Source organism: Electrona antarctica, assembly GCF_951216825.1.
Source record: "Electrona antarctica genome assembly, chromosome: 22".
In the NCBI taxonomy this organism is placed as follows: Eukaryota; Metazoa; Chordata; class Actinopteri; order Myctophiformes; family Myctophidae; genus Electrona; species Electrona antarctica.
This window is the reverse complement of record NC_136805.1, coordinates 1,001,564-1,028,187: the sequence shown is the minus strand read 5'-3', so window position 1 is coordinate 1,028,187 and position 26,624 is coordinate 1,001,564. Positions and strand designations below refer to the sequence as shown.

General features: G+C 44.9%; 2 protein-coding genes across 3 annotated transcripts in view; one reads left to right on the top strand and one right to left on the bottom strand.

Moving 5' to 3' along the window:
- The first annotated feature begins 3,502 nt into the window (after window positions 1–3,502).
- On the top strand, window positions 3,503–9,691 carry LOC306915654 (borealin-2-like). 2 transcript variants are annotated; one of them, XM_079493131.1, is made up of 10 exons: window positions 3,503–3,661; window positions 4,163–4,294; window positions 4,395–4,477; window positions 5,872–5,929; window positions 6,076–6,134; window positions 6,296–6,345; window positions 6,455–6,511; window positions 6,610–6,670; window positions 8,493–8,579; window positions 9,536–9,691. In XM_079493131.1, exons 1-10 carry the CDS (start codon window positions 3,541–3,543, stop codon window positions 9,581–9,583), a joined length of 756 nt encoding a protein of 251 aa, XP_079349257.1. In that variant the 5' UTR covers window positions 3,503–3,540; the 3' UTR covers window positions 9,584–9,691. The 2 variants fall into 2 exon arrangements, with proteins under 2 accessions (XP_079349257.1, XP_079349256.1); XM_079493130.1 differs by having other exon boundaries at window positions 8,493–8,632.
- Window positions 9,692–16,592: 6,901 nt separating this feature from the next.
- Window positions 16,593–26,624, bottom strand: part of LOC306915939 (regulator of G-protein signaling 9-like) — a gene marked incomplete at its 3' end in the record, with an annotated part of 44,004 nt that continues 33,972 nt past the window's right edge. Inside the window, 4 exon segments of the mRNA XM_079493610.1 lie at window positions 16,593–16,764; window positions 20,195–20,390; window positions 20,393–20,408; window positions 21,805–22,008. Of these exon segments, the coding sequence (XP_079349736.1) occupies window positions 16,593–16,764; window positions 20,195–20,390; window positions 20,393–20,408; window positions 21,805–22,008 (588 nt within the window).

The window sequence follows — 26,624 nt, the reverse complement described above, 5'->3', positions numbered from 1 at the left end:
CACTTCACACGGGTGTGATATTTTATATGTAAAAGTGAATGCAAAGGCCACACAGTTTGGCACATATGGCATGCATGTATAAAATATGTGGCCAGATTTGACTGAGGGACCTCCAGCTTTTCACCAGAGATTTATTAATTGTTTTATCCAAATGTCAGAGCTGAAATTGACATGTAAATATGAAATAAATGCTTAGCTAGGTGTAATGTTAGAGTCCACAGAAGTGAACCTTTCAAGCCTGTTTTCTCAACTCGCTGTTTCTCTGCAGATATTACTCTATAAGCCATATCTCCAAAACTGGTGGGTCAAACTGAACAACCAATATGAAAATTCACTGCAACAACAATGTGCTTTTTGATTGATTGATTGATTGATTGATTGAAGTATTTAATAACAGTTTTCAGAATTACAGTACATTTCAAGCACAACTCAATACAAAAACTGTTAACTGTGAGTGGACGACACCATAGCATTACACTTGTTCACAAGAGGGTCCACCGTTTTCAATTCATCATAACTTGCTTGCATGTGTATCTGAAATTAATTCAAATTATGCAATTAAAGTAAAGATTTTTTACCATCAAGATCTCTTCAAAGAATCTCCACAAACACAAACACAGGTTACTTCTTTCAGTGTAACCCTTGACCCCCAGAAAATGGCACTCTTAAAGTGGCAGTGCCACCTGGTGGATTTACATAGAACTGCAGGCATATTTGCCACTGGGCTACATGAATAGTGTCACTAGATATTGCACATCCATCCATCCATCCATCTTCAACCGCTTATCCGTAGTAGGGTCACGGGGGAAACAGCTCCACCAGAGAGCTCCAGACTTCCCTCTCCAGAGCAACATTATAGTTCTTAAGCCTATATCGACTGGCCGTGGCGTTAAAGAGCCTGATTGATGTTGGTACAAAAGTGTTCTTGAATCATTTGGCTGGTTGCAAAAAGAGTGAAGTAAGTGGCCCTTTAATGATGGAGTGCCATGATTTTTTGTATTTGTTTGTGTCTATCTGTGGAGTTAACATTACTCTAATAGGCCCCCAGGTAGTGGTTATAATATTGAAATGTCTTCCTTTGTATTTTTGGTTTCTTCCTGAAAGCTGAAAGCCTTTTCAAAAATAATGATTTGGCGATCACAGTTATCTGAAATTGACGGAACACAAAGCCTGTGTTTATGCATATATTAAGGCAACTTTAGTGAAATGTGGAGTCGTGATCTCTCTCTCTCTCTCTCTCTCTGTCTCTCTCTCTCTCTATCTCTCTCTCTCTCTCATACAGTAGATAGTTAATACATCACTCAATTACACAAACTATTAGTTAACCAACGTATTAACTGTATGCTATTGCATGAGGAATAGTTGCAAAGAGGAAATGTTGAGTCGACTAAACGAGACAGGGTTTGATATGACATCACTACTATGACACCAGTCATCTCCATATTTGGACAAACTTTCAACTGAAGGCGACCTCTAATGGCGTCCAGTATAGAATAAAGATATAATATTTAAAAAAAATGTGGGGGGAAGAATGCGCTGCAAGCTTCTCGTGTCTTCATTTCTTTTTTTGAGTGGTGCAAACCACTCCAATAACCAGCTTTGTCTGTATCTGTGTATGTGTGTACCTGTACATGGGGCCACGTACAGGTTGAGCATGGTTGCTATGTTTAGTGTGTGACGTCACTGCACAGTTCACACGGGTGTGATTTTTTTAGGTTGCTCTGGCTCCACAATCACAATAGTTTGGGTGTGAAAGGAACATTAGCGGCATTATTATTACTTTTTAACCAATAAATAAAATAAAATAAAATAAAATAAAATAAAATAAAATAAAATAAAATAAAATAAAATAAAATAAAATAAAATAAAATAAAATAAAATAAAATAAAATAAAATAAAATAAAATAAAATAAAATAAAATAAAATAAAATAAAATAAAATAAAATAAAATAAAATAAAATAAAATAAAATAAAATAAAATAAAATAAAATAAAATAAAATAAAATAAAATAAAATAAAATAAAATAAAATAAAATAAAATAAAATAAAATAAAATGAAATGAAATGAAATGAAATATAACAAAAATAGCGACGCGTTTTGAGCTTGTAGATCGGCTATTTTTGCTGAGACAGCAATACATGCAATGTGGCCCTCTGGAGTCAGGGACAAATTAGCCATTGGGCCAGTGGGGCCGTGGCCCAGGGGCCCTTGGCTCTCAGGCTGTTGATTTTGTTAAATTTAGGTTAAAAAGATGATAAAAACACAGAAAAACACGAAAATGGCGCGCGCATGCGTGCTATGGGGGCCCTTCAAATATTACCGGCCCAGGGGCCCTCATGGGGGTTAATCCGTCCCTGTCTGGAGTGTGTGTGGAACTACTGTATAGTGGCCCTTTGGAGTGGGTGTAGAACTATAGTGGCCCTTTGGAGTGGGTGTAGAACTATAGTGGCCCTTTGGAGTGGGTGTAGAACTATAGTGGCCCTTTGGAGTGGGTGTAGAACTATAGTGGCCCTTTGGAGTGGGTGTAGAACTATAGTGGCCCTTTGGAGTGGGTGTAGAACTATAGTGGCCCTTTGGAGTGGGTGTAGAACTATAGTGGCCCTCTCCATCGTCAAAGTTGCCCACCCCTGAACTAATACAACAAAATGTACTCTAGTATGGATGGATGCATTGTGGGCCAGCCAGAGTAAATGTACTCTAGTATGGATGGATGCATTGTGGACCAGCCAGAGTAAATATACTCTAGTATGGATGGATGCATTGTGGACCAGCCAGAGTAAATATACTCTAGTATGGATGGATGCATTGTGGACCAGCCAGAGTAAATATACTCTAGTATGGATGGATGCATTGTGGGCCAGCCAGAGTAAATATACTCTAGTATGGATGGATGCATTGTGGGCCAGCCAGAGTAAATATACTCTAGTATGGATGGATGCATTGTGGACCAGCCAGAGTAAATATACTCTAGTATGGATGGATGCATTGTGGACCAGCCATAGTAAATATACTCTAGTATGGATGGATGCATTGTGGACCAGCCAGAGTAAATATACTCTAGTATGGATGGATGCATTGTGGGCCAGCCAGAGTAAATATACTCTAGTATGGATGGATGCATTGTGGGCCAGCCAGAGTAAATATACTCTAGTATGGATGGATGCATTGTGGGCCAGCCAGAGTAAATATACTCTAGTATGGATGGATGCATTGTGGACCAGCCAGAGTAAATATACTCTAGTATGGATGGATGCATTGTGGGCCAGCCAGAGTAAATATACTCTAGTATGGATGGATGCATTGTGGACCAGCCAGAGTAGACTAGCCCTAATCAGCAGGAATGACTGACACCTGTCCATATCCAACCGGCTCACCTATATGCTCCAAAAAGAACAGATCTACAAGCTATCAACAGGTCGCATCGCCGCGTTGATAGCTTGTAGAGCTGTTGTTTTGAGCAGGCGACGCCCACGGGGGGTGGGGTATTTAGATGGCTCTTCAAAGCCCAGTAGAACACAGTGCTCTGCAGATGAAACAACATGACACGGAAACACAGCCAGAAGACGGACCGGAGCTCTGTTGCTGTTGCCCTCAGCCAGGACCACATGATTCTGATGGAGACCAAATTTGCTCTTTTTATCCAGCAGGTTGAGAAAGAAGGTTTGAATTCAGTTTGTCTGTCCTCATAATGAGATGGTGGCCTGTACTATGCTTGTAGTTTTCTGAAAACTTAAATGTGGTTCTCAAGCATGTTCACTTCAAGGAAAGGATCCCAGAGGCAAATGAACCTGCAGGGGCCCTTGGCTGTTAGGCTCTGGGTTTTAGGGCCTTTAAGCTAGGGCTCCTGGGGCCCTTCAGCCCCCCCCCCCCCCCCCCCCCCAAGCTGGAGGTTCCTGGTTAAATTTAGGTGAAAAAGATAATAAACACAAACGCCCTAAAAAATCATTGTCTCAGGGCGGGGGCCCTCGTGCACGTTTCAGCTGTCCCTGAACGACTCCCAAAATCATGTATTTGAGATGTTTTTTTTCACAACTATTATTATCTGCCATTTATTTTAATAGCCAAGTATAGAATAGGCCTATGGTTTAAATGACATGTACGCTTTCCCGTTTCAACAGGGTAAATGTAAGCAAGCTGTTTTGTGTCTGTTTTCCCGCTCAGCACAACAGCGCATGGACGAGTTGGAGAGCCGGATGGAGACCAGCTTGGCCATGGTGGATAAATACTACCACATAGAGCTGATGAAGACGCCTCCTCCACTACAGAAGATGCAGCTCAGGGATTTAATGAATGGTGATTGATTACTGCCTGCTGGAAGACTAATCAATATTTGATAGCCAATCAGCATGCTATGTCTTAACTCATTTATTTATTTTTCCTTGATTCACTTCAGGCCTGAGCGTGAAAGAGTTCTTCGACAGAGTTGAAACTGGTTGTTCGTTTTCCAACCCAAGTGACGTCTCCATTGCGGTGAAGGTGAGTTGTACCTTTCAAACTATTCTAAAGGCACATTCCACTCATATTAGTTCCAAAATATTCTAACTTCGACTCAAACCTTCGCCTATTCTAACCTCTCCTATTGCCTAGGCTACTGGACGCTAACTACGGTAATTCATGCTTTTATCTCGTTTCGATGTATTGTAACAGTTTACTCTGGCCTGTGTGTAACAGGGAGACCTGTCTCCACACAGTTTACTCTGGCCTGTGTGTAACAGGGAGACCTGTCTCCACACAGTTTACTCTGGCCTGTGTGTTAACAGGGAGACCTGTCTCCACACAGTTCTGTGTCCACTCCCCAATTACTCAAGTGGTCATTGATTATCCCCTCCCCCTATGAAGCCGGGTACTGGCTCTATAGTGGGGAGGGGATAATCAGTGACCACTTGCAGCTGAGTAATTGGGGCGTGGACACAGAACTCTGTGGAGACAGGTCTCCCTGTTGCATATGTAATAAAAAAAGCCAAATCCCGTCTCCAACTCGTTCAGAATTAATCTGCCAGACTGCTAACCAACCCAAAAAGACGTGACCACATCACCACCATTTTAGCCGCTTCACTGGTTACCTGTTAGTTACAGAATTGATTTTACTTTTAAATCTGTGAATGGTCCCCCAGTATGTCTGTCGACATGCTGGCTCCCTATACGCCTACTCTCACTCAGGTCCTCAGACAAAGCCCAAAGGGTGGCTCCCTATACGCCTACTCTCACTCAGGTCCTCAGACAAAGCCCAAAGGGTGGCTGCAGGCTCCCTATACGCCTACTCTCACTCAGGTCCTCAGACAAAGCCCAAAGGGTGGCTCCCTATACGCCTACTCTCACTCAGGTCCTCAGACAAAGCCCAAAGGGTGGCTCCCTATACGCCTACTCTCACTCAGGTCCTCAGACAAAGCCCAAAGGGCTGCAGGGCTTTTACAATCCGGGCTCCAAGCTGTGGAACGCCCTACCTATTAATTTAAGACTTGCAAAATGTGTGTGATGTAATGTTTTAAATCCCTTCTGAAAACCCACCTTTACATAAAGGCCTTCTCTTAAATTCCTTTTGCATACTTTATTTTATTGCTTCAATGCCTTCATTTTATGCTTTTTTTATTTACTGATATCTTGTTGTAGCTTTATGTTTGTTACCCTGTAGTTTTTATGATTTTTACCCTGTTCTGTAAGGCACTTTGTGACGATTTCTTGAAATGTGATATAAAAATAAATTAAACGCTAGTTCTACTTTACAACTACACGAGCAAGCCCAGTTTTTCTGCGAAATCACTTTAGTTTGTAATATTCCTTGCTTTATAAAATGAAGTGACCCAAATATAAGATGCTCACTACAAAATCCGAGAAGGCAATATAGAGTTTTTCTTTTCCATTTTCTTCAGAGCGATGCCGACTCATCCTTCGCCACGCCACCTCTGACCAGCTCTTCCCTTAGAAGAGGTGACGTTTATTTTTTCATCAAGTTCTTAGTTAACGTCAGTTTAGTGTCTGAAACCATGACACCAGTTTAGTGTCTGAAACCATGTGTGACACCAGTGGGATATAGCTTGTTCTAATCCAAACCGTTGGCGTTTTGTTTGTTGCAGTCAAGAGCGCCGTGTCACGCCAGAAAGCAGAAGCTCCGACGACGACCAAGGCCTCCAAGGTAACGTGACAACTGCTGGTCAACTCCATAAATGTAGCTTATATAATGTATTAAAATAATTTCACTTAAACTATACGTTTCTTTTTAGTTCATAAGATTTTAAGGTTGAAATGCCAAATTAAATAAACCACTGCCAATAATCTGTGTCCATAACATCTTAGGGTGGGAAACTGAGAGCCCTGGTCAACAGTCAGAGCACAGGCAGTCTGAGGTCAATTTATGTTTTATTTAACCATAGTAAAAAAAACACATTGAGACTAAAGTCTCTCCTCTATAAACTACAACGTGGTGGCACTGAATTCCTACTTTGCTTTCTGCAGGACCAAAACTCGCTCCTGTGTGGCCAAGCAGAGTGACCAGACACAACCCCATCTCAGGTTGGTTGGCGCCTCGCAGATCCAACGGCTGTGATTTCTACGTGAAACATCTTGTATGTCCATGACGTGTGTTGTTAACAGAACATTTGTAATGTCAGGTCCAGGTCTGTGTCTGCTGCCGGCGATCTGCAGCTGACCATGCGCTCTTCTCAGGGAAAGGTACGCCCTGGATATTCTGAACTCTGCTGTAGCCATTGATTGAAATATTAACAGTTTCCAGAATTGCAGTACATTTCAAGCACAAGTCTATACAAAGACTGTTAACTGTGTGGACGATAAACGATAAAAGCATTACACTTGTTTACAAGAGTTCCTTGTTCAATTCATCAAAACATTTAGACGTACAAATAGACTCTTCTATATAGCCAGAGAACGGAACAGTAATTCATCATAAAAAGGGAAAAGAAACATGGGGGGGGGGGGGGGTGGAAATGGGTGTGTGTCTTTCAAGAATGAAGACACACTGGCAGAAAATGGACCTTGAGTGATCCCTGCCTCGATCTGAAACTTGTGTTGCAACACATTCTCTACTCTATTGTACTAAATGTACATAATCTGTTCTGACACCATCTGTATACTGACGAACACATGTTTCGTTCAGTAGCCTGACGAGAACACATGTTGGGTTCAGTAGCCTGATGAGAACACATGTTGGGTTCAGTAGCCTGACGAGAACACATGTTGGGTTCAGTAGCCTGACGGGCCAGCGGGTCACTAGATGGTATATTGGTTACGTTCCAGTGGAGCTATGATTACATATAATTGAACATAGAATGGTAATTATAATGAAGAGACTAGTCCTCCACATCAGACAGGCTGTTTGCCAATGAATACTTCCATGAATGGTATCGGCTGTGTGTATAGTGTGGTTGATTGTCTCCACCAGGCCGACGGCATGGGGAGAGAGTATGTTTTGCACTCCGTCCGTCCGTCCGTCCGTCCGTCCGTCTGTGAACAGCTAATCTCTGGCTTGATCGCAGCCATACTCTGCACACACACTCCCTGAATGCCAGAGCTGAACCTCTGCCCCAAAGTTTTCACATTGGCCTGTTATAGCGCCACCAGGAGGCCGCTTTGTGCAAAACAAATGTTTTGACAGTACACCTACAGATTTTGTCCAAACATTACGCAAATTGGTACACAGTCTCTCTAGAGCCATTCAACGAAACGTGTCTTTCAGATTTTTCAGACTCCATCCTGATTGGCTAAGATTGGCTTCCAAAGTTCGAAGGAGTGCTCCGTTTCAAACAAAATGCTGCAAATCATGAACACATGGTGTGATTTCCGTGAAATTTTGCACGCACATTCCCACTAGGTCGAGGAAGAAATGCCACTTGAATATTTTCAACTCAGCCTCATGGTGGCGCTATAACTGGCCGATTTGTGTTTTTACCATAACTGCACCGATCTGTGTAAAACCATGTATGCACACTCCCTAGAGGCCAAGTAAAAACCTTTGCCTGGAATTTTTCACATCTGCTCTTTATAGCGCCACCAGGAGGCCGACATATGTAAAACACATTTTCTAATATTACTCCTTCAGATTTTATCCAAATTTCACGCAAATCGGTACACATGCTCTCCATAGTCATGTGATCATGTGATTTGTTTGATTTCGCATAATTATCCATCCTGATTGGCTACGATTGGCTTCTAAAGTTTTCAGGAGTAGCCCGTTTTGTACAAATCGCCACAACTCCGCAATGCAGCGTCCGATTGCGGTGAAACTGTGCATGCCTATTCCCACTACTAGGCTGAGGAAGAAATGCCACTTGACAGTTTTCAAATCAGCCTCATGGTGGCGCTACAACAGGCCAAGTCGCGTCACACACACACACACACACACACACACGTTTATATTACTCCTAAATATTTTGCCAAACATCACACACAATCCTATCCTCCTGGTGGAGACCTGTGCCCAGAAGGGCACTTTTTCTAGTTTTATTTGTAATTGCTGTACTGTCTGCTCTGAACACAGAAGATCTGTCTGACGGAAGAGACTGTGGAGGACATGGACCTGAGTGAGCTGGATGCTGGAGCAGTGGAACAGATCCATAAAATGAAGGTAATATTAGTGAGATGGATGCTGGAGCAGTGGAACAGATCCATAAAATGAAGGTAATATTCTAGCGCTGTGTCATATTGAAGTATCTGCATTGTCTAATCGACCGACCGCAGCTATTTCAGTGTGTTTCCAGTTTAGCTACACCTGTAATGAAACGCACATGTATGACTCTTTAGAACCCAAACCTTTTCATGTCAGAGACCCCCAAATTGACACTAATTAGCCTGCGGACCCCCAACTGAAAAGATATGCCAGAGACCCCCATGAGAGAAGATATTTACGGCTCTAGCAGTGATTCTCAACCCGTTTAATTTCAAAGACCCCCAGTTTGGCATGCATTAGTCCAGTGGGGTCCGGGGGTCCTTGAGGGAGTTCCAGGGGGTACCCAGCTAAATGATAGTTTGGAACCAAATGGACCCTTATGGGTCTGTAACTCTGAGTGTACAAATGGACCCTAATGGGTCTATTTGGTTCCAATTGCGCACACTCTCAGAGTTCCATTGCTTTTACAATATAAATTGGGTCCCAGAGATAGAAATGACATTAAATGGGGGGTCTGTAATACGCATGTCAAACTGGGGCTCCTTGAAATTAAACGGGGTGTGTGTGTGTGTGTGTGTGTGTGTGTGTGTGTGTGTGGAATCTGTTTGAACCTCTTCGCTCTGAATTTGACTTAGGGCAAAATTAGCTAAAAGGAAGGGTTACAAAACTTTGTTTGCCAGCTGCTGTGGACATTTTAAATAAGAAAATGTTTAAATGGTTCACCTAATCCCCACTGTTCATGATCACTGTTGTGTTTATGTGGCATTTTATATAGTAGTTTAATGCATCTGTGATTTATGTAATGTTTTATTGTTGTGACTGCCTGGTGTCTGCCGGTGTGCCAAAGACAAATTTCCATTTTATGTAAATGTAATGGACAATAAAGTTCTCTTTGTCTTTATCGTTTCCTACAGCGCGTGATGGATTTCTTGGCATGGAAGATCAATCTGCCTAAGAAGTGACCGGCCCAGTATTCACTGACCTGCCCAGTATTCACTGACCTGCCCAGTATTCACCGATCACCTCTTCTTTTAAGTATTAATTGATGAATAAATGTGTAATTTAAAACATGTCATTGTGTTTCTTTCTTTCAAGCTCATTTTGTGCCTACCAGGGCCCAGGAAATGATTCTCCGTTCATTTTCCTCAGACATTTCAAAAAGTATTTATTTAAAGACCTTTTAGCGGCGTACAAAGCCAAATCATGACAACAAACGCAATTGTTCCGGCTGAACAAATAATTAGAAGAAAATGGCAGGTTAGAACACTTTGTGTGTTTTTTTTTTTTTTTTTTTTTTTTTTTTTTTTGGTAATTATTTGTTTGGTCCAAAATATTATGTTATGATTTGTCACGACTGGAGTTGGCTTTGTACGACGCTTATAAGGTCTTTAAATAAATAAGTTTTGAAATGTCTATGGGAAAAATGCATTGGGAACCATTTCCTGGGCCTGGCGTCGTCATGAAAGGGGGCGGGACTGCGACACTCTATTTGTTTGATTACTTGGGGTATTTATTGGTGATTTGTCCATTCCAGGGTATTGATTGGCTGAGTGATTTGTCCATTCCAGGGTATTGATTGGCTGAGTGATTTGTCCATTCCAGGGTATTGATTGGCTGAGTGATTTGTCCATTCCAGGGTATTGATTGGCTCAGTGATTTGTCCATTCCAGGGTATTGATTGGCTGAGTGATTTGTCCATTCCAGGGTATTGATTGGCTGAGTGATTTGTCCATTCCAGGGTCTTTATTCACATCACAGCTGTCTCTCGATCCTGTAGGTTCAAACTCTATAACATACAACGAATTAGACCGTTCCTCACCCAGGAATCAGCCCAGCTCCTAATCCAGACAACAGTCTTGTCAAAACTTGACTATTGTAATTCGCTCCTTACTGGCCTACCGGCATGTGCACTGAAGCCTCTCCAACTGATCCAAAATGCCGCAGCTCGTCTGGTCTTCAACCAGCCAAAATTCTCACATGTCTCCCCCCTGCTCCGCTCCCTGCACTGGCTCCCAGTCGCTGCCCGCACAGAATACAAAACTCTGATGCTGGCATTCAAAGCAACCAAAGGTATGGCTCCCCCATATCTTGCAAGCATGATTGATCAGCCAACGCAGGAAAGCTGGAAGTACCCTCACTAAAAACGCCGGGACAACGCTCCACACGTCCCACCCTTCTGGCCCCAAAACTGTGGAATGTGGAACTGCAGCATCACTCCCAATCTTCCGCCGTAGTCTGAAGACTCACCTTTTCAGACTCCATCATGGCCCATAGCACTTATCCTACCCCCTTAGATAGCACTTTTTAGACTTAGATAGCATTTGAAACAGACTTATAGCATGTCATGTAGACAGCACAATAATTGCATTGTATGTAGTCATAGCACATCATGGTACATATGTATAGTGTCATTATATAGATATGTTCTAGTTATGTTCTTAGCTTACGCATGTTTCTTGATAAATGCATTTTATATGTGTGATGTATTCCCATACTTTTTGTTCTTGCCTAATGTAAATCGCTCTGGATTAAGAGCGTCTGCTAAATGCCTAAATTGTTTATTGGCTCAGTGATTTGTCCATTCCAGGGTATTGATTGGCTGAGTGACTTGTCCATTCCAGGGTATTGATTGGCTCAGTGATTTGTCCATTCCAGGGTATTGATTGGCTGAGTGATTTGTCCATTCCAGGGTATTGATTGGCTCAGTGATTTGTCCATTCCAGGGTATTGATTGGCTCAGTGATTTGTCCATTCCAGGGTATTGATTGGCTCAGTGATTTGTCCATTCCAGGGTATTGATTGGCTCAGTGATTTGTCCATTCCAGGGTATTTTAGATGTTCTCAGAATTTGTTGTCTACTTTTTGTCTTTCAGAATCAGTGTTGATTTTGGCAGCAAATTTCTATTTCAGTTTAGTTGGTCTTTGGAATAAAACTTAATAGTTTTAGTCACCTGGAATGTTTTAGTTTTAGTCGACTAAATTTACCGTTTGTCGACAAATGTATTTTTTCGGGCCTTGATGCCGTCGTAATGGCTGTTTTACACTTGCTGAAAATAGCAGATCTACAAGCTCACAACGTGTCGCGCTGTAGATCGGCTATTTTCAGCATGCAACCAAGTGTAAAATGATCCCTTGCTGGATCCCTTGTCCACTAGTCCCTTCCTGACAGTCTAGTTTTGACTAAATTGTCCATATATTTAGTTTTAGTCATCATGCTAAATTTTCAATTCGGGACTAGGAGTTTGTGCGACCTTTCTTTTTGAAAGTATATCTCCCGTGGTCAGCACCTCCTACCTCTTTGACAGCTGCTTCAAGACACTCATTTATTACCTCCTACCTCTTTGACAGCTGCTTCAAGACACTCATTTATTGAGGCACTTGCTAAAGCCATGGAACGTCAAATGTATGAATCAAACAATATAACATTTCAGTTGTTACGGTAGAGGTTTTTTCACATTCTTGCATTTGTAAACATGGTAAAAGGTGTATACATTCTGACAGTTGACCTCACATTGAACTGTCCCTCTTGGAAAGACATGTGGCAGATATATATAATAGTCTCGCGCAGCCACTTGTATCGCAACAACTATTTCATAATCTCCGAATGCAATTTATAGTCTGGAACTAGCCATTCTGGAATCCGAGCAAGGAAGCTCCCTTTTCGGTTCACGGAAAGATATTTAAAAATATCTTTACATTTTATTTATTTCCATTTCAGCTAAGCAGCAAGCTATATATGTTTAGATGATTTCGATTCATATTAGGGTAAATTTGCGTGACTGTATATAGATAAAACGGAAGTGGGGAGGAGGCTTCACTTCTGCTTTATCACTAGCTCATGATCAGAGCTTCCGTTGCTCCAGACTGTATGACGGAAGCATTTATATTTTACTCGTGATCAGAGCTTCCGTTGCTCCAGACTGTATGACGGAAGCATTTATATTTTACTCATGATCAGAGCTTCCGTTGCTCCAGACTGTATGACGGAAGCATTTATATTTTACTCATGATCAGAGCTTCCGTTGCTCCAGACTGTACGACGGAAGCATTTATATTTTACTCATGATCAGAGCTTCCGTTGCTCCAGACTGTACGACGGAAGCATTTATATTTTACTCATGATCAGAGCTTCCGTTGCTCCAGACTGTATGACGGAAGCATTTATATTGTACTCATGATCAGAGCTTCCGTTGCTCCAGACTGTACGACGGAAGCATTTATATTTTACTCATGATCAGAGCTTCCGTTGCTCCAGACTGTATGACGGAAGCATTTATATTTTACTCATGATCAGAGCTTCCGTCGCTCCAGACTATGACGGAAGCATTTATATTTTACTCATGATCAGAGCTTCCGTTGCTCCAGACTGTATGACGGAAGCATTTATATTTTACTCATGATCAGAGCTTCCGTTGCTCCAGACTGTATGACGGAAGCATTTGAAAATGGCGAGAGGCAACAGTCTGGCAACGCGAGACTACAGATATGACCTGTGACCTTTCCCAGGGCAGTCCACAGTACACCACAACTCAACTCTATATAAAGTATATACAGTACATAGATAGACCATTATATTATGTGTACAAAACAGCAGAATAGTCAGATATAAAACTATCAGCCACCCTCACCATGACTCCATCTATGTCCTTAAACTATCAGCCACCCTCACCATGACTCCATCTATGTCCTTAAACTATCAGCCACCCTCACCATGACTCCATCTATGTCCTTAAACTATCAGCCACCCTCACCATGACTCCTTCTATGTCCTTAAACTATCAGCCACCCTCACCATGACTCCTTCTATGTCCTTAAACTATCAGCCACCCTCACCATGACTCCATCTATGTCCTTAAACTATCAGCCACCCTCACCATGACTCCTTCTATGTCCTTAAACTATCAGCCACCCTCACCATGACTCCTTCTATGTCCTTAAACTATCAGCCACCCTCACCATGACTCCTTCTATGTCCTTAAACTATCAGCCACCCTCACCATGACTCCTTCTATGTCCTTAAACTATCAGCCACCCTCACCATGACTCCTTCTATGTCCTTAAACTATCAGCCACCCTCACCATGACTCCATCTATGTCCTTAAACTATCAGCCACCCTCACCATGACTCCTTCTATGACCTTAAACTATCAGCCACCCTCACCATGACTCCTTCTATGTCCTTAAACTATCAGCCACCCTCACCATGACTCCTTCTATGTCCTTAAACTATCAGCCACCCTCACCATGACTCCATCTATGTCCTTAAACTATCAGCCACCCTCACCATGACTCCTTCTATGTCCTTAAACTATCAGCCACCCTCACCATGACTCCTTCTATGTCCTTAAACTATCAGCCACCCTCACCATGACTCCTTCTATGTCCTTAAACTATCAACCACCCTCACCATGACTCCATCTATGTCCTTAAACTATCAGCCACCCTCACCATGACTCCTTCTATGACCTTAAACTATCAGCCACCCTCACCATGACTCCTTCTATGTCCTTAAACTATCAGCCACCCTCACCATGACTCCTTCTATGTCCTTAAACTATCAGCCACCCTCACCATGACTCCTTCTATGTCCTTAAACTATCAGCCACCCTCACCATGACTCCATCTATGTCCTTAAACTATCAGCCACCCTCACCATGACTCCTTCTATGTCCTTAAACTATCAGCCACCCTCACCATGACTCCTTCTATGTCCTTAAACTATCAGCCACCCTCACCATGACTCCTTCTATGTCCTTAAACTATCAGCCACCCTCACCATGACTCCTTCTATGTCCTTAAACTATCAGCCACCCTCACCATGACTCCTTCTATGTCCTTAAACTATCAGCCACCCTCACCATGACTCCTTCTATGTCCTTAAACTATCAGCCACCCTCACCATGACTCCATCTATGTCCTTAAAGAGTAGAGAACACGATGGATGGCTCTAATAGCCAGCTGTTCAAAACCTGTGGCCCGGCCGTGGCCCACCATAGTGCAAGTAGGCCCCCAAATGATTGGCAAAAAAATAAATAAAAGAAAATTAATAACTATAATTCATGGTGTTTTTTTCTTTAAAACCTTGAAAAATTAGGAGGGAGGGAGGCCGGCCGGCTCTTTTGGATTCTGCCCTTTGCTGGAGGGAAGTTGTAATTGTGATGCAGATAAATTAAATCTTAAAGTAAAGTCAGTTCCATTGATCCAACACGGAACACAATAGATTCATTGTTCATTCAAATAATCAATATCAGTCAGAGAATATACACTTCTTTGAGAATTGTAACTTAAGTGTGCCCCGATTATCCACAGAAGGTTTGGAAGAGCTGTTCCAGAAGCGGCTACAGCTATTCTGTGTAAAGATGTCGGATTCTAGTTGGCAGTACGAGGACATCACTTTAATATACACTGCTCCTGACTTCATAAAGATGTCTGATTCTAGTTGGCAGTATGAGGACATCACTTTAATATACACTGCTCCTGACTTCATAAAGATGTCTGATTCTAGTTGGCAGTATGAGGACATCACTTTAATATACACTGCTCCTGACTTCATAAAGATGTCTGATTCTAGTTGGCAGTATGAGGACATCACTTTAATATACACTGCTCCTGACTTCATAAAGATGTCTGATTCTAGTTGGCAGTACGAGGACATCACTTTAATATACACTGCTCCTGACTTCATAAAACTGAACATTATTTACATTTTCTTCACTGGTGTATCTGTTTTCTTCTTTTCGATTGATTGATCGATTGATTGATTTAATACTTAATTTAGTCTGAAATGTAAACGGGTGCATATCTTTGGTCTGACATGCTAGACAGTCCAACAGGCATTAGTCTGACACCCGACCCCTAGGGTGGGTACTAGGGTGTACTAGGGGTAGCTATGATGTATGGTTCTCACCTCCGCTAGCTCTGGTACATTACATAGCTCTAATGCCTTTGCATTAGAGCTATGCTATACTCTAGACGTCCTGCACTCGCATGAAATGCAGATCAGCCTCTTGACTGTAGCGAAAATAAAAAAAGAACGTTTTCGCTACTCACCAATACAAAGGCGGCTTGTGTCATTAGAAAGCCTATACTTTCCGCAGTGGACGCACACTGAAGTAGGCTTTCTAATCATTCTAAGCATTTCATGCGAGCGCACAAAGTGGAGAGTAGCATTGCTCTAGACTCTAGAGCAATGCACCAGAGTAGCATAGCTCTAGACTCTAGAGCAATGCACCAGAGCTACACCTGCATGATGTGAGTTAGTGTTCTATTTGATGTTCTGAGTTATGGTGAGGATCATTTAAGTTGACAGACATTATTATACAGTATGTTTTCATCATTACATCATTACATCATTACATCGCTACAACAGGCACTCTGTGTGAGACTGGCAGTTATTATGTTTATTTGATTTGCCTGCTTTGATGAAAAATAATTCCAACACCCTGACTGTTGAGGTTTGAGGAGAGTGATTTGGACCGTGGTGGACAGTGTGATGCTTCTGTTCTGTTCTGTGGTGACAGTCTTCGGTTAACACAGTGCCGTGGTGGACAGTGTGATGCTTCTGTTCTGTTCTGTGGTGACGGTCTTCAGTTAACACAGTGACACTACTAACCTGACTCCGCCAGATGGGGCAGCAGAGAGTACACTGGGTTCCCCCCCCTCCTGCTCCCATCTGGGAACTATCAGGCAGACTTGATGCCCGTCACACAATGTAAAGGAGCATTCAGTGATTTGAATGTAAAGGAGCATTCAGTGATTTGAATGTAAAGGAGCATTCAGTGATTTGAATGTTTTTGGGTGCAGTATATTCCTTCATGTAAAGGTAGGTACTCGACGTGCACTTTGTTGCTGTCCCACCACTACTGTCAGAAATACATCACATCTGAGCCGCCCACAATGTGTTCAAAACCACACCTATCTGTAATGTGCGTACAGTCTGTATACGCGTGTCTTTAGCATGTCCCGTCCGTCCTACTGCGGGCTCAGGCTCTCCCAGGGACAGATGATCTCCTTGGCCCCTCCCCCTGCCCCCCCTCCTCCCCCCCGAGAGGCCCCGCCCCTGCTGCTGTCCTCCTCCTCGTCCTCTGAGTCTATGGGATAGATCCTACACTCTGGAGGGATGTCCACTTTGATCTGGAAGAAACTGGACAAACAAACAAATGCAAAACTGTCAGTCCTTGTCCCGGTGTCACAGTAAGCGCAGTGCTGCGGCCGCGCGCTTACTGTGACACCGCAGCTATGGTTGCTCCCAGCCCTATAGACACATCCACGCAGGCAGCCCTGCAGGCTGCATGGGAGCAACCATAGCTGCAGTGTCACAGTAAGGCTTCACTCAGACCTTTTGCAGTATTGCTGCATGCTTGTTGTATGAATGCTGTGAGTGTCATGGCCGCCCCAATGCATTTCCAATGGAAGTCACATGGTTTGAGGACTACATTTTGGACTACAAGCTGTTGTATGGCTTTCGGCTGTGTTTCGACTGCGCCCCTCCCCCTCATACAACACAAGTGTTGTGTCAGACCATGTGACTCCCATTGGAAATGCATTGGGGCAAGCTGTGTCACACCCTTTGTATACAGCAAGCATACAGCAATCTGTTGTAAAGGTGTGAGCTCAGCCTAAGCGCGAGGCTGCAGCATTGATTGCCTACAGCTGGCCTGCACAGCTAGGGCACGGCTCTGCACAGCTAGGGCACGGCTCTGCACAGCTAGGGCACGGCTCTGCACAGCTAGGGCACGGCTCTGCACAGCTAGGGCACGGCTCTGCGCAGCTAGGGCACGGCTCTGCACAGCTAGGGCACGGCTCTGACAGCTAGGGCACGGCTCTGCACAGCTAGGGCACGGCTCTGCACAGCTATAGGGCACGACTCTGCACAGCTAGGGCACGGCTCTGACAGCTAGGGCACGGCTCTGCACAGCTAGGGCACGGCTCTGCACAGCTAGGGCACGGCTCTGACAGCTAGGGCACGGCTCTGCACAGCTAGGGCACGGCTCTGCACAGCTAGGGCACGGCTCTGCACAGCTAGGGCACGGCTCTGCACAGCTAGGGCACGGCTCTGCACAGCTAGGGCACGGCTCTGCGCAGCTAGGGCACGGCTCTGCACAGCTAGGGCACGGCTCTGACAGCTAGGGCACGGCTCTGCACAGCTAGGGCACGACTCTGCACAGCTAGGGCACGGCTCTGACAGCTAGGGCACGGCTCTGCACAGCTAGGGCACGGCTCTGCACAGCTAGGGCACGGCTCTGACAGCTAGGGCACGGCTCTGACAGCTAGGGCACGGCTCTGCACAGCTAGGGCACGGCTCTGCACAGCTAGGGCACGGCTCTGCACAGCTAGGGCACGGCTCTGCACAGCTAGGGCACGGCTCTGCACAGCTAGGGCACGGCTCTGACAGCTAGGGCACGGCTCTGCACAGCTAGGGCACGGCTCTGCACAGCTATAGGGCACGACTCTGCACAGCTAGGGCACGGCTCTGACAGCTAGGGCACGGCTCTGCACAGCTAGGGCACGGCTCTGCACAGCTAGGGCACGGCTCTGCACAGCTAGGGCACGCCTCTGCACAGCTAGGGCACGGCTCTGCACAGCTAGGGCACGGCTCTGCGCAGCTAGGGCACGGCTCTGCGCAGCTAGGGCACGGCTCTGCGCAGCTAGGGCACGGCTCTGCGCAGCTAGGGCACGGCTCTGCGCAGCTAGGGCACGGCTCTGCACAGCTAGGGCACGACTCTGCACAGCTAGGGCACGACTCTGCACAGCTAGGGCACGGCTCTGACAGCTAGGGCACGGCTCTGCACAGCTAGGGCACGGCTCTGCACAGCTAGGGCACGGCTCTGACAGCTAGGGCACGGCTCTGCACAGCTAGGGCACGGCTCTGCACAGCTAGGGCACGGCTCTGCACAGCTAGGGCACGGCTCTGCACAGCTAGGGCACGGCTCTGCACAGCTAGGGCACGGCTCTGCACAGCTAGGGCACGGCTCTGCACAGCTAGGGCACGGCTCTGACAGCTAGGGCACGGCTCTGCACAGCTAGGGCACGGCTCTGCACAGCTAGGGCACGGCTCTGCACAGCTAGGGCACGGCTCTGCACAGCTAGGGCACGGCTCTGCACAGCTAGGGCACGGCTCTGCACAGCTAGGGCACGGCTCTGCACAGCTAGGGCACGGCTCTGCACAGCTAGGGCACGGCTCTGCACAGCTAGGGCACGGCTCTGACAGCTAGGGCACGGCTCTGCACAGCTAGGGCACGGCTCTGCACAGCTAGGGCACGGCTCTGCACAGCTAGGGCACGGCTCTGCACAGCTAGGGCACGGCTCTGCACAGCTAGGGCACGGCTCTGCACAGCTAGGGCACGGCTCTGACAGCTAGGGCACGGCTCTGCACAGCTAGGGCACGGCTCTGCACAGCTAGGGCACGGCTCTGCACAGCTAGGGCACGGCTCTGCACAGCTAGGGCACGGCTCTGCACAGCTAGGGCACGGCTCTGCACAGCTAGGGCACGGCTCTGACAGCTAGGGCACGGCTCTGCACAGCTAGGGCACGGCTCTGCACAGCTAGGGCACGGCTCTGCACAGCTAGGGCACGGCTCTGACAGCTAGGGCACGGCTCTGCACAGCTAGGGCACGGCTCTGCACAGCTAGGGCACGGCTCTGACAGCTAGGGCACGGCTCTGCACAGCTAGGGCACGGCTCTGCACAGCTAGGGCACGGCTCTGCACAGCTAGGGCACGGCTCTGCACAGCTAGGGCACGGCTCTGCACAGCTAGGGCACGGCTCTGCACAGCTAGGGCACGGCTCTGACAGCTAGGGCACGGCTCTGCACAGCTAGGGCACGGCTCTGACAGCTAGGGCACGGCTCTGCACAGCTAGGGCACGGCTCTGCACAGCTAGGGCACGGCTCTGCACAGCTAGGGCACGGCTCTGCGCAGCTAGGGCACGGCTCTGCACAGCTAGGGCACGGCTCTGCACAGCTAGGGCACGGCTCTGCACAGCTAGGGCACGGCTCTGACAGCTAGGGCACGGCTCTGACAGCTAGGGCACGGCTCTGACAGCTAGGGCACGGCTCTGCACAGCTAGGGCACGGCTCTGCACAGCTAGGGCACGGCTCTGACAGCTAGGGCACGGCTCTGCACAGCTAGGGCACGGCTCTGCACAGCTAGGGCACGGCTCTGCACAGCTAGGGCACGGCTCTGCACAGCTAGGGCACGGCTCTGCGCATTCGTCTACACCAGTGGTTCACAAAGTTGTCAACTTGTCAAGGACCCCCAAAATGATACTCATTAGACTGCGGACCCCCCCCCCCCCCCCCCCCCCCCCCCCAATTTGAAAATATATGCCAAGGAACCCCATAAGAGGTTCTACGGCTCTAACAGTGATTCTCAACCATTTTCATTTCAAGGACCCCCAGTTTGACCTGAATTAGGCTATATGGTCCCCCATTTAATGGCAATTCTATCTCTGGGACCCCCATGGAACTCCCTCAAGGACCCCCTGGACCCCCATGGAACTCCCTCAAGGACCCCCTGGAACCCCCTGGAACTCCCTCCAGGACCCCTAGGGGTCCCCAGTGTTCTTCTGACTCACTTGGCAATGCGTCTGGCCGGGACCTGCAGCGAGGGCTGCTCCTTGCTGATTGGCTGGACCCGGCAGCTGCCCCCGCCCCCGGTGGCGTTGTGGGCGGGGCACTTGGGCGACAGGCCGGCGAACATGGCGGAGGGGGCGGGGCAGCCCCGCCTCAGCAGACGACCCAGCGACAGAGCCACGCCCCTAGACCTGGAGGCTCCGCCCCCGGACAGGGCTGTCAATCACCATCACAACAAAGTTGGGTTGACCATTAGTTGTCCTACTAAACATCTGCCATTAACAATTGAATTGTGTTCTTTGAGGGGCGCTAGCCCCTCCTATGTCCAGCTTTGAGTGTTTGTGTAAACACAAACATTATTGAAGACAAAGGTGAGGTCGCAAATTGTGATTGGCCGGAATGAGATGATGTATGATGATGTAGTACGATGATAAGAGCGCCCCTCACTTCACACGGGTGTGATTTTTCTTTTAACATTGAAATTGGAACATTGTATGAATTAAAAAATCACACCTGTGTGAAGTTCATTGTCAACGGGAATTTAATGTTTGTGTAAGACTAAGAAAATCTACACTATAGCTGAATATAGTCAAAAATATACATTTATGTTTGCCTTTTAGGATTCGTAATCACAAATCCCACAGGGCAGTATAGGACATATTCAATCATTTTATACTTTAGAAAAAAATGTATAGTAAAAATATAAGCTTGTAGATCATTCCTGCGTTTTTTTCTATTTGAAAATGTATATGTAGATTAGACCAGGGGGTCTCAACCTTTTTGGCTGGGGACCCCCTCTGGGGACCCCCGGAAATGCTTTGGCCATGTCTCGTGACCCCCGCCCCGCCCCCCATCCCCACCGCCAATACAAACTGACTGCAAAAATAACCTTATAATAGAGAAAATATATCATAATTGAATACTGAAACCAGATATAATCATTAAGGAAAGTTTATGCATGTACTATGTGTACTATGTAAACTCTTCATTTCCATATTCCAGCCATTCAGTTGAAAAAAAAAATAACAAAATAATTTGGCGACCCCCCGATGGGTTGAGAACCCCTGGATTAGACGATTATAGTCTCTCATAGCCAGACAATGATTCCACAATCTGCTGAAAATAATTATGTAATATTTAAAGTGATTTTTTTCCACCCTAAAACATGATCATCAGGTCTTATTGTTATATCAGGAGGTATCATTTTTTCATAAAAGTGTACAGTATTTGGTAAAATGTTGTTTTTAGGTGGGCACCCCCACCAGTTCATTAAGTATGCCTGGTTTGCCTGGTGGCTGGTGATGGGTGGTGATCCACCTGAACTGAAGCCACACCCACAGCTGTAGTTGTATGATAAAGGGGGAGTGGTTAGGGGAGGGGCTGATAGTGTGATGACACTATATTACTGTTTATTTCATTGGCCCGTTTGACTGTCAAGGGTTCAGCCTCCAGGAAGAAACCCTAAATACAAAGTTAATACACCATTGCACATAAAAACGACTCCAGGGTGTCTAATGAAGTACTGTCACCTCATAAACACATGAAACACTGGAAAAAATACAAAAGATGTGGCACTCCATCTTTAAATTGTGTCAGAAGGCGTACCTCCGGCCCCGCCCTGCGGCGTCACGGCGGCGGCCGCGGGGGGGAGGAGCTTGGCCTCGCCGTTGGCCTCGGCCTCGGAGGGAGGCGTGCTCTCGATGGCCACGCTGATGGGGGAGGGGCAGGCGGGGGTGTGGGGGAGCAGGAAGGGGAGGGGCTCCGTGATGCCGGCGTAGACCGACAGGTGGGGGAGGGGGGCGGTGAAGCGGCACAGCTGTAGGGGTCAGAGGTGAAAGGTCATCACATGGAGGTTATGTAATGTACTACATGTTTACTATTACATACGTAAATATATGCAAATCCAACAATAACCATGTTATCAAAACACTTAACAACACTAACAGTATTTGGGTTCATATATATCTTCTTCACAAACAGACTTTCAAACTAGGAAGGGTATGGCCTGGTCAGTCTGACTTATGGTCTGGGATGACCATAATATCTGGTCATCCCAGCTTAGTAAGATGTTTAAAGTCGCTATAGGGACACATGCATCAGTAAAGCAGGAACTGGGGATGGCGATGAAGGACCGGGAAGTCTGGTGTGGCGTTGTGAAATACATGATCTCGACCACGGTCGACAAATGATGATGATGATGATGATGATGTACTCCATGTTTACTATTAAATAACATGATACATTATATGTGTACTATTACATCACATAGGAATTATGTACTGTACACTCAATATGTGTACTATTGAATATACATATTAATGATGTATTGTACACTCAGTATGTGAGCTAAGATAACATACTTTATAATGCATACATACACCTTTGGACCACTAAATGATAACGTGATATTCAGGTTTCAAACAAAATGCAATCTTAGGAAATTGTCCCATCTGGTGGCCAGCAGAGGTACTGTACATGGTCTGAAATTTCTTTATTAGGAACAATCCCTTGAGATCTCAAGCGATTAGATACATGTTCAAAGGTAGAGGTTGTTATTCGAGATATTAATTATCCAACAGAAAGTTCAGTTTATTTATGCTACTCTCTACTTGTGCAGATATTAGATAAACATATACATGTGTCTATAATGTTCACCTTAGACTTTAATAATTTACTTCCATTCTGCCATTTCAAGGCTTTCACGGTCAGTCATGCTGGCTGAAAATGGTTGTCTTGACTTTGATAAGAAAAACTAAAGTTGTCTTGTTTCTGACAACAGAGAATGAGAGATGACCAGAGAAAGGTGTAGGAAACATCAGTGGCAGCTAGGGTACTCTGAGGAACTGTTTTAAAGTAAACATCAGTGACAGCTAGGGTACTCTGAGGAACTGTTTTAAAGTAAACCTCAGTGGCAGCTAGGGTACTCTAGAACTGTTTTAAAGTAAACATCAGTGACAGCTAGGGTACTCTGAGGTACTGTTTTAAAGTAAACATCAGTGACAGCTAGGGTACTCTGAGGAACTGTTTTAAAGTAAACATCAGTGGCAGCTAGGGTACTCTGAGGAACTGTTTTAAAGTAAACATCAGTGGCAGCTAGGGTACTCTGAGGAACTGTTTTAAAGTAAACATCAGTGGCAGCTAGGGTACTCTGAGGAACTGTTTTAAAGTAAACATCAGTGACAGCTAGGGTACTCTGAGGAACTGTTTTAAAGTAAACATCAGTGACAGCTAGGGTACTCTGAGGAACTGTTTTAAAGTAAACATCAGTGACAGCTAGGGTACTCTGAGGAACTGTTTTAAAGTAAACATCAGTGACAGCTAGGGTACTCTGAGGAACTGTTTTAAAGTAAACATCAGTGACAGCTAGGGTACTCTGAGGAACTGTTTTAAAGTAAACATCAGTGACAGCTAGGGTACTCTGAGGAACTGTTTTAAAGTAAACATCAGTGACAGCTAGGGTACTCTGAGGAACTGTTTTAAAGTAAACATCAGTGACAGCTAGGGTACTCTGAGGAACTGTTTTAAAGTAAACATCAGTGACAGCTAGGGTACTCTGAGGAACTGTTTTAAAGTAAACATCAGTGACAGCTAGGGTACTCTGAGGAACTGTTTTAAAGTAAACATCAGTGACAGCTAGGGTACTCTGAGGAACTGTTTTAAAGTAAACATCAGTGACAGCTAGGGTACTCTGAGGAACTGTTTTAAAGTAAACATCAGTGACAGCTAGGGTACTCTGAGGAACTGTTTTAAAGTAAACATCAGTGACAGCGTACTCTGAGGAACTGTTTTAAAGTAAAGGTCCCGGATTCAAAAAGTACAAAATGATGACAAAGCAAAAAGCATGTTTTATGTATGAGTGACTATGACTTTATTGACAGATGACAAAACAAACAACATGAGTGACTATGACTTTATTGACAGATGATGACACAGCAAATAATATGTTTTATGAGTGACAAAAAATAATAATATCTGATTTATTAATTGAATCGGTTACGATATAGGCCTACCGATAGCGATGTTTAATATATTGATATCCTAGTGATAATAATACCGTGCATCTCTACTTGCAACGGATAAAAACAAGCAGACAGCATGAGTTACAGCAGGTGCAACAAGTGCAAACAAATAAATGGAAAACAAACAAAAACCCACACATGGATGACAATACAATATGCTCTATGAAAACCCTCTACCTACTACGTAGAGTAGACTATGAAGAGAGGTATTATTTTAACACAGTGATTTCTCTCCCTGGACTATGAAGAGATGTATTATTTTAACACAGTGATTTCTCTACCTGGACTATGAAGAGATGTATTATTTTAACACAGTGATTTCTCTCCCTGGACTATGAAGAGAGGTATTATTTTAACACAGTGATTTCTCCCCATAAATTAACACACTCGCCCAAAACTCCTAATGTGTCTCATTAGTTATTCTGTTCTGGTAAAGATTCTATTGATTAAAAAAGCTGATACTGACTCAACATCTCTATATTTACACGCCTTTACGAGGCCGTTGCCTACAGTGTTACTAATACAGACATCCTTTACGAGGCCGTTGCCTACAGTGTTACTAATACAGACATCCTTTACGAGGCTGTTGCCTACAGTGTTACTAATACAGACATCCTTTACGAGGCTGTTGCCTACAGTATTACTAATACAGACATCCTTTACGAGGCTGTTGCCTACAGTATTACTAATACAGACATCCTTTACGAGGCTGTTGCCTACAGTATTACTAATACAGACATCCTTTACGAGGCTGTTGCCTACAGTGTTACTAATACAGACATCCTTTACGAGGCTGTTGCCTACAGTGTTACTAATACAGACATCCTTTACGAGGCCGTTGCCTACAGTGTTACTAATACAGACATCCTTTACGAGGCCGTTGCCTACAGTGTTACTAATACAGACATCCTTTACGAGGCTGTTGCCTACAGTGTTACTAATACAGACATCCTTTACGAGGCTGTTGCCTACAGTGTTACTAATACAGACATCCTTTACGAGGCTGTTGCCTCCAGTGTTACTAATACAGACATCCTTTACGAGGCTGTTGCCTACAGTGTTACTAATACAGACATCCCTTTACGAGGCCGTTGCCTACAGTGTTACTAATACAGACATCCTTTACGAGGCCGTTGCCTACAGTGTTACTAATACAGACATCCTTTACGAGGCCGTTGCCTACAGTGTTACTAATACAGACATCCTTTACGAGGCTGTTGCCTACAGTGTTACTAATACAGACATCCTTTACGAGGCTGTTGCCTACAGTGTTACTAATACAGACATCCTTTACGAGGCCGTTGCCTACAGTATTACTAATACAGACATCCTTTACGAGGCCGTTGCCTACAGTATTACTAATACAGACATCCTTTACGAGGCCGTTGCCTACAGTATTACTAATACAGACATCCTTTACGAGGCTGTTGCCTACAGTGTTACTAATACAGACATCCTTTACGAGGCTGTTGCCTACAGTGTTACTAATACAGACATCCTTTACGAGGCTGTTGCCTACAGTGTTACTAATACAGACATCCTTTACGAGGCTGTTGCCTACAGTGTTACTAATACAGACATCCTTTACGAGGCTGTTGCCTACAGTGTTACTAATACAGACATCCTTTACGAGGCTGTTGCCTACAGTGTTACTAATACAGACATCCTTTACGAGGCCGTTGCCTACAGTGTTACTAATACAGACATCCTTTACGAGGCCGTTGCCTACAGTGTTACTAATACAGACATCCTTTACGAGGCTGTTGCCTACAGTGTTACTAATACAGACATCCTTTACGAGGCCGTTGCCTACAGTGTTACTAATACAGACATCCTTTACGAGGCCGTTGCCTACAGTGTTACTAATACAGACATCCTTTACGAGGCTGTTGCCTACAGTGTTACTAATACAGACATCCTTTACGAGGCTGTTGCCTACAGTGTTACTAATACAGACATCCTTTACGAGGCTGTTGCCTACAGTGTTACTAATACAGACATCCTTTACGAGGCTGTTGCCTACAGTGTTACTAATACAGACATCCTTTACGAGGCCGTTGCCTACAGTGTTACTAATACAGACATCCTTTACGAGGCTGTTGCCTACAGTGTTACTAATACAGACATCCTTTACGAGGCCGTTGCCTACAGTGTTACTAATACAGACATCCCACCCTGGACATTATTATTATTATATTATTATTATTATAGATTGTTTTATATATATATGCCACACATTAACATAATATGTGATATATATGAGCTATGTGACTCATATATTTCCTATAAATCCAGCCGAGTACTATTAATATAGACGAATAACAGTTTAAGTCCAAATGTTATTCTGACCCCTCCACGAAAAGGCCTCGTTGTCCTGACCCCTTATCCATCATTTATACATAAATATGCATAA